This window comes from Eurytemora carolleeae, unplaced genomic scaffold, assembly GCF_000591075.1.
Source record: "Eurytemora carolleeae unplaced genomic scaffold, Eaff_2.0 scaffold165, whole genome shotgun sequence".
Lineage (NCBI taxonomy): Eukaryota > Metazoa > Arthropoda > Copepoda > Calanoida > Temoridae > Eurytemora > Eurytemora carolleeae.
This window is the reverse complement of record NW_019396076.1, coordinates 267554-280420: the sequence shown is the minus strand read 5'-3', so window position 1 is coordinate 280420 and position 12867 is coordinate 267554. Positions and strand designations below refer to the sequence as shown.

The 12867-nt window shown below is 33.0% G+C and overlaps 4 protein-coding genes across 6 annotated transcripts; all 4 read right to left on the bottom strand.

Annotated features, from left to right (window-relative positions):
- Positions 1–584: 584 nt before the first annotated feature.
- Positions 585–5654, bottom strand: LOC111714511 (tRNA wybutosine-synthesizing protein 4). 2 transcript variants are annotated; one of them, XM_023489656.1, is made up of 12 exons: positions 4872–5654; positions 4351–4485; positions 3646–3764; positions 3403–3488; positions 3251–3326; positions 2986–3064; positions 2679–2784; positions 2412–2517; positions 2081–2171; positions 1790–1916; positions 1448–1575; positions 585–687 (listed from the first exon to the last, which is right to left on the bottom strand). In XM_023489656.1, exons 1-12 carry the CDS (start codon positions 5646–5648, stop codon positions 676–678), a joined length of 1842 nt encoding a protein of 613 aa, XP_023345424.1. In that variant the 5' UTR covers positions 5649–5654; the 3' UTR covers positions 585–675. The 2 variants fall into 2 exon arrangements, with proteins under 2 accessions (XP_023345424.1, XP_023345418.1); XM_023489650.1 differs by lacking the exon at positions 585–687 and adding an exon at positions 698–1076.
- Positions 5655–5681: 27 nt separating this feature from the next.
- LOC111714586 (nucleoside diphosphate kinase 1-like) lies at positions 5682–8529 on the bottom strand. 2 transcript variants are annotated; one of them, XM_023489729.1, is made up of 4 exons: positions 8264–8529; positions 7494–7596; positions 6917–6967; positions 5682–6540 (listed from the first exon to the last, which is right to left on the bottom strand). In XM_023489729.1, the coding sequence occupies exons 1-4, from the start codon at positions 8511–8513 to the stop codon at positions 6399–6401; spliced, it is 546 nt and encodes a 181-aa protein (XP_023345497.1). In that variant the 5' UTR covers positions 8514–8529; the 3' UTR covers positions 5682–6398. The 2 variants fall into 2 exon arrangements, with proteins under 2 accessions (XP_023345497.1, XP_023345504.1); XM_023489736.1 differs by having other exon boundaries at positions 7494–7560.
- On the bottom strand, positions 8513–9986 carry LOC111714575 (josephin-like protein). Its single transcript, XM_023489717.1, has 4 exons — positions 9846–9986; positions 9395–9464; positions 9005–9109; positions 8513–8869 (listed from the first exon to the last, which is right to left on the bottom strand). Exons 1-4 carry the CDS (start codon positions 9957–9959, stop codon positions 8592–8594), a joined length of 567 nt encoding a protein of 188 aa, XP_023345485.1. The 5' UTR covers positions 9960–9986; the 3' UTR covers positions 8513–8591.
- Positions 9934–12606, bottom strand: LOC111714556 (26S proteasome non-ATPase regulatory subunit 7-like). Its single transcript, XM_023489695.1, has 6 exons — positions 12432–12606; positions 11923–12182; positions 11433–11568; positions 10928–11090; positions 10408–10514; positions 9934–10154 (listed from the first exon to the last, which is right to left on the bottom strand). Exons 1-6 carry the CDS (start codon positions 12572–12574, stop codon positions 10001–10003), a joined length of 963 nt encoding a protein of 320 aa, XP_023345463.1. The 5' UTR covers positions 12575–12606; the 3' UTR covers positions 9934–10000.
- Positions 12607–12867: the final 261 nt, after the last annotated feature.

Below are 12867 nucleotides of genomic sequence, written 5' to 3'. Positions count from 1 at the left end.
TCAAAACTTATCAAAACAAAACTTATCTAACAACAAAACTTATCAAAACAAAACTTATCTAACAACAAAACTTATCAAAACAAAACTTATCAAAACAAAACTTATCTAACAACAAAACTTATCAAAACAAAACTTATCAAAACAAAACTTATCTAACAACAAAACTTATCAAAACAAAACTTATCAAACTACAAAACTTATCAAAACAAAACTGATCAACCTAAAAAACATATCAAAATCAAAACATATTAAAATAACTACAAAATTTATTTTTCAGAATATTTTCAAACGTTGTACAACTGAAACTTTTTTTTTGAAAATTCGCGGATTTTTAAACAATTGTTGGAACATTTCCATGATTTGAAAATTTAGATTTATGAATTTTGTTGAAAAGTTTTGAGTTTGATACATTTTGTAGTTAGATAAGTTTTGTAGTTTGATATGTTTTGTGATGATAAGTTTTGTCGGTGATAAGATATGCTTTGACATGTTTTGTGGTGATAAGTTTAGTGACGATATGTTGCGCATGGGCTCCCTTAACATCACTTTCAATCCATCAATCCAATAGAAGTTCCTACCTTACTATTCTGAGAAACAAATCTATACTCGACATCACAGAAGGTTTCATCCTTCCATAAAGATTGAATATGCTTTACCAGGTCTATCGTTTCATTCTCATCCATTCTTCTGAAAAAAATGTATTTGATCAATATCACAGATTGGGTAAAAAATAACAAAATAAAAAAGAAGCAATAATGTCTCCAAGTATGAGAATTTGAGGCAGTTTGAGGATATATCTAATGATAAAGATAAAAAGGTTAACTGTATATTAATAGGAAAGGGGGGAAAGAAGAGGGAAGGAAGAATATTAATTGGAAAGGATGGATTTGAATGAAAAAAATAAAAAATGCTTATTTCAAATTTTTCAGGATTTCTTAGAAAAAGATAGATAAAAAAAATCAACTTTCAAATATGAAAGGAAAGGAATTTCTGAGATTTATTTCCCAAATATCGTTTATGTGAGTTCCAAAGCTAAAGCAGTTCCCTCCCCCTCCAACAATAATAATCTTATCTTCCTGAAAACAGAAAAATAAATTTTAAATTATTTAAGAAATAACAAAAATAGATCTACATTCTACAAACATATTATATGAAATATCTCAATTATCTATTTTAAAAAAGCGTAATTTTCCGTTTGTAAGCAAGGAAATTATGTTTATTTTGAGTAATGCAGAACAAATTTTTTTTGTCAGTAAGCTGTTCTATTGTTTATGTATATTGCATATGTTGCAAAAATATCGGATTTATTTTTGAAAAAAATCCTAGCCATCAAATAGCCTATTTTTATTTTCTGAACGTGTTCAATCCCAACTTAATTCCAAGATTTGTAATGATCAACTAGTATGTATTGCTTACACCCCAAGAAAATCTGGTTTAAGAATTGTACCTGGACAAAAGATGAATGGTTGTGAAGCATAAGAATATCAGGACTGGGTTCTCCCTTTTCTTCGGGTAGAAAGCTAGGTAGGGAGGATCGGTAGATATCTCCGGATATTAGATCAACCACGTCTAGTCCTGAATAAAAAATTGTATTTAGTAAAATGTTTCTTCTTCAGTTGGACATGATAACCTTTGTATTTATAGGTACAAGTAGTATCTACCTGGAGAATCTCTAATCCAAGCTCCACCCACCACCACCAGGAAAGTCAAGTATTATAGTATACCTGGAGAATCCCTAATCTCAACTTCTCCCACCAGGATAGTCTAGGTTTCTAAAAGAAATATATACCTGGAGAATCTCTGATCCCAACTCCTCCCACCAGGATAAGATAATTGTTCAGTACATGACTAGTATGCCCAATTCTAGGTTCTAGATTCAATCCAACCCGTTTCACAGTGATTCTATCTTCTTTTATCTAAAGTAAATTTTCCATGAAAGAATCGATTACTTGATCCTTTAAAAAATCAATTTAGAAAGAATTCATATCACAAACGTATGACTTAACTAAGAACTTAAAGCATAAAACAACAAACAAAAAAATAAGAATAAATTAAAGCGAGTAAATAAAAATAAAAATACCTGTAAAATGAATAAAGATTCTTGTATCTCTGCTAGGTTCAGGTTTCCACCAGAAACAAGGATCTTCTCCCCCCAGACAGCTAAAGAACAACTAAACAGAAAATGCATTTAAAATATGGAAAAACAAAGTTTCCTTGCAGAAAATCAAGGGATAGAAGAAAAAGAGAAAATTTTCAAGATTTTCAATGGATTTGACGATGTTGACATTTAAATTTACATTTACATTTAAATTTGTTCAAGTAACAAAGTATATTTTATTGAAAACTCATTACTTCCCCTTTAAAGCAAAATAAATCTGTGCTTAATGTGTATTCCCCCTCCCCTCCCTAACCTTAGTATTGGAAAATCTAGTTGAGCAACAAGTTTCTCTCCAGTGTTCAGGTTCATGGCGTACACATCACTGTACACTTTTTCTGTATCTCTTCCACCAACCACAACTAGATGGACAACCATCTCAATAGTTCTAACAATAGTTCTAATAATAATACTTTCAATTTATTGTTTTGATCAAATATAAGAATTATATTTTTAAATTGCCATCAGTTCAGCAATTTAGTTATTTAGAATGGTATTGTAAGTATGGTTTTAATGTATGTCCCTAAATAATCTCCGTAAACTATGGTTTGGTGTCTCCACCTCGACTCAGAAGCTGGTAGATCGGAGTTGAAGCATTCTCCTGTTTCTGGGTCTACCTCTAGTAAACCCTAAATAAATACATTAATAAAATACAAACCATTTAATCAATCAATCAACCAACCAATCCAACACTATCTTATCAACTAATCTCTGAATTAAACAAACTTTTAATTTAGATCACATAATACACCAGATTTTTAAAATATCTGTTTTCCTAACTTAATTCTATAAAATGTTGATAAAACATAATCAAAAACTGTTCTATTAACCTGGAGAGCACAGTTTGGACTTAATCTTCCTCCTAGCATCAGTAGCTTTCCTTTCCAGTCCACTAAACCACAGTACATCCTAGTTTAAATCAATCAATCAATCAATCAATCAATCAATCAACCAACCAACCAACCAATCAACCAACCAATCATCCATCCAATTNACCAACCAACCAACCAACCAACCAACCAACCAACCAACCAACCAACCAACCATCCATCCAACCAACCAACCATCCAACCAAATGCTTTTTAACTGACGTACCTTTCAAATTTCTTGTCCTTGAACTCCTTGAGTCCACGAATTTTACCTTCCTCAAAACTAAATCTGATCAGAGATCCTAAAATATATAACACTAATTATGAAATATAATTTAAAACAATATTTTGAGTAGCTGATTACAGATTTCTAATTACCCATTCGTCTGTGATTTTTATCCTGTACACCGAACCCTCCAACCATGTACAGTCCGTTTGGAGTACTGCAGAAACTGTGACCAAACCTGATTTGAAATTATTGTTCACATTTAGTTTTTATGATTTACACTTGTTCTTGATTACGTTTTAAAGTTGCACTGTTACTGTTTCAAAATTAACAAAATTTAGGTTAATGGAGAATATGAACCCATTTCCTGGATATACTATCATGGCTGTGCCTACCTGAGAAAACTCTGATTAGAGTCTAGAACTTGAATAGATAGTTCTATATCCGGATGGGTATGATCAGGTTGGGTCAGTTGACGAACCGAACCTGTTCCGTGAACTAGGTTACATGTTCCCTACAATATATCAAACTTTAATGTGTTTGATCAGAAAAATTAAAAGTTTGGGGTAAAATTGACTGTATTCATCAATGCTAAGAAGTTTCAAGTGAACACTTAATGCCTCGAACTATGATTTTCACTTCTCTATATGTTTGCATTGGTGCAAAACTTTTTTTTGACTAATCAAATCAAATCAAATCAAATCAAATCAAATCAAATCAAATCAAATCAAATCAAATCAAATCAAATCATATCAAATCAAATCAAATCTCAAATCTCAAATCAAATCTCAAATCAAATCTCAAATCAAATCTCAAATCAAATCTCAAATCAAATCTCAAATCAAATCTCAAATCAAATCTCAAATCAAATCTCAAATCAAATCTCAAATCAAATCAAGTTTAAATCAAGTTTAAATCTGAAGGGAGGAATCAGAAAACAGGAGGAATGTAATACAACAAGTGATTGTTAAGACGAAATCATGCCACCTCTTTAAACTATGAATTGCTGAATAATATTTAGTAAAGAATAAAAAGGGTGTCTTTAAAATGCAAAAAGAGTCATAAGACTTTTAAATGAAATCATTTCTCTAGTTTAATACCTTAGTAGCTACCAGTACAAAGTAATGACTAGATTTGAGAATGAACTCCTCAAACTCATCGAACATCTCGATCTTGTTCAGTCTGCTCTTCTCCTCAGGGGACAGGTTAAAGTAAACCTCCGCCAGGGTGTATACCTAGGTAAGAAATGGTTTAGATACATTACGAAGAATGACTTTCTTGGATATTCATCTTTTCAGGCCCATCAAATTCATTTAATTTTCGAAATGAATTTTCAAGAAAGCAAAAATCATTCCAAACGGATAAATTTGAAGTCAGAGTCGCAGCTATAGATCATAGCAAAATAATTCATATTTTCCTTCCTGACAATTTATTATTTCAATCGTTGTATCTATTTTAACTAGAAATTGTATTGTTTCACTAAAAATGAGTCTGCATTCCCTTTAAGAGTCAATCTAGACCCTGTGAATCAGACAATAAATGATAATTGGTGGCTTAGCACTCTTATTTATAGATTCAATATTAATAAAATATTGATTTTAAACACCAGCTCTTAATTTACCTTGCATTTCTCCCAGCCCGCCGTTAAATATCTGTCAATCTGATCCTCCGTCGACGTAAACCGCCGAATCCCATGAATCGGCGATTCGATTTTATCAAAATGTTTCACCATAAATGCACCAAAACCGTCCGAAGGCCGACATTGCTCGTAGACGAAAAAAGCTGCATTTTCCAGGTTTCCCGAGAGAAAGGCGACAAGACTGGTTGAATCCTTCTCCGACATGTAGGTTATCACACACTCGGAGAGAACAAGAGTTGGTATATGAAAACCAAACCCATATTTGTCCAGGCATTTTCTTAGGGTTTCTGAATCCGATAAATCACAGGCAAATAGTTTGTAATTCTCCGAGATAAGACTGTTTTCATCTAAACTCGAACTAATTAGAAACTGTGAATTCAAGCCTGGCTGCGGACAACATTTATCACTTGTTTTAATTAATTGACACTTGCGTGTAACATTAGAAGGAAGATCAATCTCGAAAAATGTCATATTTTGCGGTTTAAATTTTTTGTTCACAGTAAAATATGTTGTATCGAATCCGGCTCCGACTGATAAAACTTGGAATGGTTCATCCTTCTTCGAATAATATTTAACTGCTCGTTCGAATGTTAATTCCAACGATTTATTTCGAATATAATATCCATGATTAATTAAAGGGGCTCGAGCTCGAGGCTTGCTCACAAACTCCTCGAGAAATGCATCCTCAAAATATCCCATTTTAGCGGCTGAAAGCTTCGAAACGATTGAATAATCGTTTGTGCCTTCGACCCGCGTCATTTTATGTCTGAAAATTTACAATGAAAGATGAAATCGAACAAATATTTATATTATCACAGAATTGGAAAATAATTTCTAATTAATAAATACATAGTTCTAATTAAAACATTAGAGAAAAAACAACCGCAGCGTGACTTAAAACGAAGTAAACCCTGTATGTTTATTGTAAAAAATATTTCTTTGCAGCTTTAATTTCAATGTTGAAACTTGACGATTACAGACATGTCTTTCATATTTCAATCCAGGATGATAAAGGTTCAGCAAGATCTTACATTTAGAAAAGGGATCTGGTATAAAATTTTATAAATTGGAGACAGGTCGCTGAACTATCTACCGGCGGTTCAAGAATCTTTTAAGTGCTCTTTGACTTAAATCTTGAATGACCGATTCACAGTTAAATTAAAAGATCTCTACGTAGTTCAACGACTTCTTGCTAATCATTAAAAGGAGTGACCGACAATGTTCATAAACATCTAATTGGATTATAAAGATTGAATTTGCACTCTTGCTGAACAAATATGCACCGTAAAAACATCTCAAAGGTCTCAAATGATACCTAAAAAATTTCTCCACAATGCTCAGTTCAACTACCATACATTGCCGGTCACTCCCTTTAAATATGGTCCCAGTTCTGTTACTAGGATGATCCTAGTTCCGGGGTAATGTTGAAGATAATAATAATAGAAATATCTGAAAAGGAAACCGACATTTCTCCACTTAGAGGAAAACATGTTTGACAGATTTGAGGGTTTATGCTTTCCAGGCGGAGAGAGGATCAATCCTTTTACTAGAATTAGATTCAGGAAACCAGAGCTTAATCTCTCGTTCTGCAGAATCCAAAGAATCAGAAACATGACACAGGTTCATCTGTTTACTCACTCCAAGATCACCTCTAAATATTTTTATTGTTATTTTTTTTCTAAATAAAAAAATTATTTGAATTTAGTTTAACATTTTCAAATGAACTTATCATTTGTTATTTTAATATCTTTTTTTTAGAACTGTAAATAGTCTAATTTTATTTTGGAAACAGAATTATTTGAAAATAAATGTAGAAAATGTAGCTAACACATGGTTTCAAAACTATTTAGTAAATAGGACTCAATATGTTTGTTTAAATGGTATTTTTTCTAACGAAAAAACTATTTTATGTGGTGTTCCTCAGGGAAGTGTTCTTGGGTCCCTACTTTTTCTCATTATTGTGATTTTTTTATTTGTATTATCTCGTGCTTTGTAGTTGAATAAAAATATGAAATATGAATATGAACCTGATAGTTCCTGGTAGACTCTCTAATGGATCAGTTGCACCCAACATCCTTCTAAATACAGGGGTAAATATTTATAACAAAATTAAATAAAATTATTATTGGTGATTTTATGACCCCCCTCCCAAAAAAAAAAGTTTTTAGAGCTGCGTCATAGTAAAATGCGTATGAATCTATCCTTATCCTTGGTCAATTTCAATAATAAGTTACAAAGTTTTTAGGATTTAGATAACTTGATACAAATTAACATTTCTTGGCATATCTTAAGGGCAATTATTCTCATAATGGTCCCACCGGGACTACTAAGAATCACCACAGATAATCAAAACAACGTGAAAATATTCTTGCACATAAAAAACATATCATCACAACACATTTCCCAACGAGAAATCAAAATATATCTTCTACAAAACATAACGTCACAAAGCAAATTAAACACAATACACCCCATCAAAGTACAAAACATATTAAATACAAATATACCAAACAATAAAATTCTTAGATAATTATGTTTTGTATGTGCTCCGAAAAAGTTTAAGCAGGTCTTTTTTCTTATTCATTCCCTTCAGGAGACAATTACCTGGAGATAGTAATAATATTCTTCCCTCGCCACACCATAGGTACAACTGGACCACTCACCATGTAATCTAACAATCCAGGAAAAAATGATTTGCCGGTATGCTCTATAAAAGAATTGTCTTCCTTTTGAATATAGTTCAGAACAGAAACCTTTTCTTCTTTTAACTTTATTTCTAATTCTTTAAATGCCTTTCCCAATCCTTCTTTAAATGAATTTCCATATCCTTCTTTATATGCCTTTCCCAATCCTTCTTTATATGCCTTTCCCAATCCTTCTTTATATTGCTTTCCCAATCCTTCTTTATATTGCCTTTCCCAATCCTTCTTTATGTTGCTTTCCCAATCCTTCTTTATATTGCTTTCCCAATCCTTCTTTATATGCCTTTCCCAATCCTTCTTTATATGCCTTTGCCGATCCTTCTTTATGTTGCTTTCCCAATCCTTCTTTATGCTGCTTTCCCAATCCTTCTTTATATGCCTTTCCCAATCCTTCTTTATATTCCTTTCCCAATCCTTCTTTATGTTGCTTTCCCAATCCTTCTTTATATTCCTTTCCCAATCCTTCTTTATGTTGCTTTCCCAATCCTTCTTTATATGCCAATCCTTCTTTATATTCCTTTCCCAATCCTTCTTTATGTTGCTTTCCCAATCCTTCTTTATATGCCTTTCTCAATCCTTCTTTACTATGCCTTTCTCAATCCTGAATTATTTGTTGTTTCACCCTGACTATTGATTCCTGATAAATTGATAGAAGAATGTGTTTAAACCTACCCTGATAATGTTCCTCCAGGACGGATCTTTCTGCTTGGACCATTTTCATCTCAAGGAGAGTAAATCCTTTCTTTTCAAACCTCTGGATCAATTCTCCAACCAGACCACGGTTCACGGTATCCGGTTTCAACATTATCAAACATTTCTCCGCATCCTCTTTCTCTCTGTCTGCCGTGTTTACGCTGCAAGATTCATCCGCCGCGTAGGAGGAGATTGTGATTAAAGCAAGGAAAAACGCGAGAAAAATCATCTGAAATCATCGAAATTTGTTTGTGAAAATACTGTTTAAATTTGTGCGATGTAGGACGGAGTAAATTTTATCCCTAAACTAGAAACTAATGTCTATTTTCCATTCTTCTGTCTCCGCCACAGTTTTGGTGACAACGAGGAGTAACTGTTTATCCTGGTTCTCCAACTCCATCCTCAGGAACTTAAGGAACTCCAGCTCCGATCCAATCCTCAGAGGTTTCTTTAATTTAGAGTCCAGGTTGTAGTAAGCTCCGTTTATTAGTTTCAGGGCTATCCAATGCTTTCGGCGGAAGGGAAGGTGTAACCATCCGACTTTGTACTCGTTCGGAATATTCAAAATAAATCCGATAATTTTATCTAAAATCAAACCGAAATATTTAAATAAATTAAATAAAATCTTGCCCATATAAAATAAGAACAACTCTATGTTTGTTTAAATTAAACTACGAATCAGTTTTATGTTTTAATTTCAATCAGGTATGTCTGGTTTGCCTAATCTTATTGTGTTCGGATCTTTTCTTCTGTCAAACCAAATTATATCACATTGTTTATCAAGTAAAGCTGCTGTAACAACATTTACATCATAGTTACCCAAACCTAAATCAATCAATCAATCAATCAATCATCCAACCAACCAATCAATTTAGAAAGGGAACCCAAAGCATCATAGAAAACTAGTAAAAATATGTATCGGAACACATTTTCTAATCGCTGAATTTGAACGAAAGAAGAAAAAACGATTTTGGGGAAGTAATTGATATCATAAATGAGCTATCAGCCTTGTGGGCGAAACAGTGGCTTAAGGAGTTATCTCATACTTCGGTAGCAATTAACTTAATTATCGACATGGGATACGAATTACATTTAATGTGTAGTATCTACCTATAACAGATTTATGAGGGTTAAGCCAAGCATCTGGGGAAAGTTTGTAACATAAGGAATCCAACTCTCTCTAAACCATAAACAAATCTTTGAACAAGAGTTTATTAATATATTCTTACTTCTTGAAATACAAAACAACCGTTGAAGAGATTGTAAGCGTAATTCCAAGTGAGCTTTCATTTAAAGAGAAGCGTTCTCGATTCAGAAAAATATACACCCCAATGGAGGGTCACTTGAAATTACGCTTGCAGTCCCTTTATGGAAGAAAATGGATGAGAAAAGCTTACCCAGGTCCCAGGTTTGATTATCCTCAACGAAAGAATAAGACTAAATTATCTCATGTTCGATTAATATCACCATTCAGGAAAAGAGTAAATTGTTACTGAAGATCCTTTTATCTCTTCTTATTAGGTTTTGATACAACCACCGTCGCTTTACAAGCATAACTAACCTGTGTAAAGGCAGATTTATCCTGGAAAATATTATTAAGCGCGTGAAGCGCGCACAGTTCCTTACTCTGGCGCTCGTGATATATTTCATTCATCTGAAAACATTTATTATTCATTTATTCACATAGTTTCTAGGGGTTAAATACATCACAAGAACTTATTTCTTAGATTCAACGGTGGTTTCCTTCTTCCCTTCCTTCTCTGTCTTCTCATCCTTCTTCTCCTTCAACTCCTCCTTTTTCCCTTCCTTCTTCTCCGCTTCCTTGTTGGCCAGCTTGTTGTTAATCAGATTGTGTAGAGCAATAACAGACCTTGAAATAAGATAATGACATTGCAGTTTTGTTGTAATGATTGAATTCTTTAAATATTTTTTGAAAGTTTATCGTTTTACTCATTTTTTTTGTTTGTTTATTTTTTATTCATTCTTTGACATTTTTTATTATTCATTATTTTTTCTTCTTTTTTTGCCATATTCCATATATTATACATTATTATATATACGTACAATAATCATATATACATAAGCAATATAAGATGTTTATGTTTACGATATACCCATCTAACCTGATAACTGAGGCGATGTACATGACAAGCATCTGGTCGTTGGTGTTAACCTGGAGGGAACGGACAAAGTTGGGGTTCGTCACGTCAGGAAGAAGATTGAAAATGTCCTGACACAAATATTTGTTAAAATATGTTTTTGTAATATTCAAGATCCAGATCCAAGTATCATTTAAAATGTAAAGAATAATTTAAAAACAAGACTCCGAAGCTTTGATCAATGAAAAGATCGGTTAAACTAAGGAGTTCTCAGGTTTCAGCAAAAGAATAAAAAATATCGAAAAATATCTGTTAGAAAAAGAATGAAATTAGAAATATTTTTTTTATTTATCTGAATCCTGTTTTCTAATGTTTATTGTATCTATGAACGATTTTGGGTTGTTTATATTTATTTAAAACTTGAAATCAATGTTAACTGAGACCTTTTAACTACAACTTTGATAAAAACATCAGCTTGCAAGAGAAACAACTGAACATTAAACAATTCAAACAATTAAAAAAATGTCACTCTATTTTACTTTACCTGAAGATGATAGGTTATCTCGTGGTTCATCGGTAGTTCTCCCATAGCAACCTTCTCCAGGTAGTTCCTCATATCCTGCAGCTTCTGGTTTAATCCCTTCAATCCCATCAGCTGGTTGGTAATCCTCTGACTCAAGGTACCAACTGTAGTGTCCTTTACATCTCTACAAATGGAAAATATGAAAATATCATTATATCTCAACATTTTACCAACAGAGAGACATTTACGTTTTTACTATTTTGGTAGTACTGCAATTCCACTGAAATCAAGAAAAAAGCGTATTAGAAAAAATACTATCGTTGTATTTCCTAGTGACCCTAAATTCACAACGGTTCCCTTTGTATCTCTATCTAATTAATACTGCTTTTTTTTGTTAAATTCAGACAAAATGGATATTTTAGTCATTTTTTATCACTAGATTTTAAGGGTACCGTTGTGAATCTAGTTACTTAAAAGTAAACAATACATTCAAGATTAATTTGGAAGGAGAATGAGAAAGGTTTACCTGAGAAGATGTTCTACTCCGACCTCCTCAGCTTCCTCAGCTCCGATCTCCGTGGCGACATGTTCAAAGGTTTTGTTTGTCGGAGTTCCGTCGTCATGGATCTCTTCAACAACTTTGTACGCTTCAGTCGGTAGTCCTGAACAAAAGTATATCTACAGCTATAAACAAAAAATCGAATTTTATTTTTTTTCAAAATCGAAATTTTTTCTTCATCAAAATTCATTTATTAAAAAATTCACGGGCAACGCTGGGTACTTCAGCTATTAATCAATATAAGTTCTATAGCTGTAGACATCAGAATATCCGACACAAGTTATTGGATTTTATGATATTCTAGAAAAATCATTTTATTAATAATATCAAATCAAGTGCTGAGTAAGAGCCTCTGGGAAAATGAATGATATTTTTGGACTTGTAAGATAAAGTTCATCAATAAGTCTTAAAATGAAAATTGACAGAGGAAATTTTTGTATGTTAATAATAAGGTTACCTATTCTAGTAGGTTTTGGGTCAATAATGACGAGGACAGATTGTTGGCAGTACTTCCTTATCAGATCATTGATCAGAATATCGTTCTGATGAAGCTTAGGTCCGGTGTGGTACCAGCCAACGATCCGCTCCTTAGCATTGACTTTCTTGAACATGTGGTACATGCACTCCAAGTACTCGTGGTCGAGGAACCACACATCACGGTCCTTGTCGTCCTCGTCGAAAGGAACGGCGAAACTGTTTGCTATATCAAGCACACCCCTAAAAATAATCAGAACAATATGTAGTAAATACGAGAGGTACATGCTTACCACAGCCCCCTCCCCTCTCTCTCAATTGCTCAATTCTGGCATTGAAGATTACAAGATTTTTTGACGCAGGAGAATTAGTATTTTGAGAAAAACAGGAAAAAGTAAATAGTATTTGAAAATTCATAAGGTAAGGTTCATCAAGTCTGCCCTTTTAAAACCCCTCTCAATAATTGCAAAAACACTTAGTAAGAGTTATTACTTTGATGTCCAGTTTCCTAAGAGAACTCCAACAACCCTTTTCTGGTTTCCAATCTTCCCCATCCGGTTGAAGTGGTCCACCACGGACAACAGGACCAAGGGGTGAACCACAACCTTCTCCAAATGAACGTCAGGAAGCACCATATTTATCTATAAGAAAAGTCTAACTTTAACATCGTTGTCAGAGAATCGAATCTCAACAAAATTTTCAATAGAGAAACAAAATTAAAAACAGATGAAGCGCCTCAAATACTTAATAAGCAATATTTATAACAATATTGGTATAAAAGTAGTGAAGTGAAGAATGATGTGACTTTTTACGATATTTTTCTATTAAAAATAAAATGACAAGCAAATCTATTGCGCGGATGCCCCGTTTGAGTTTGTATTTACCGGTGTCGTCGTCTTCGATATATTAAATAGAAGACGACTTAAAC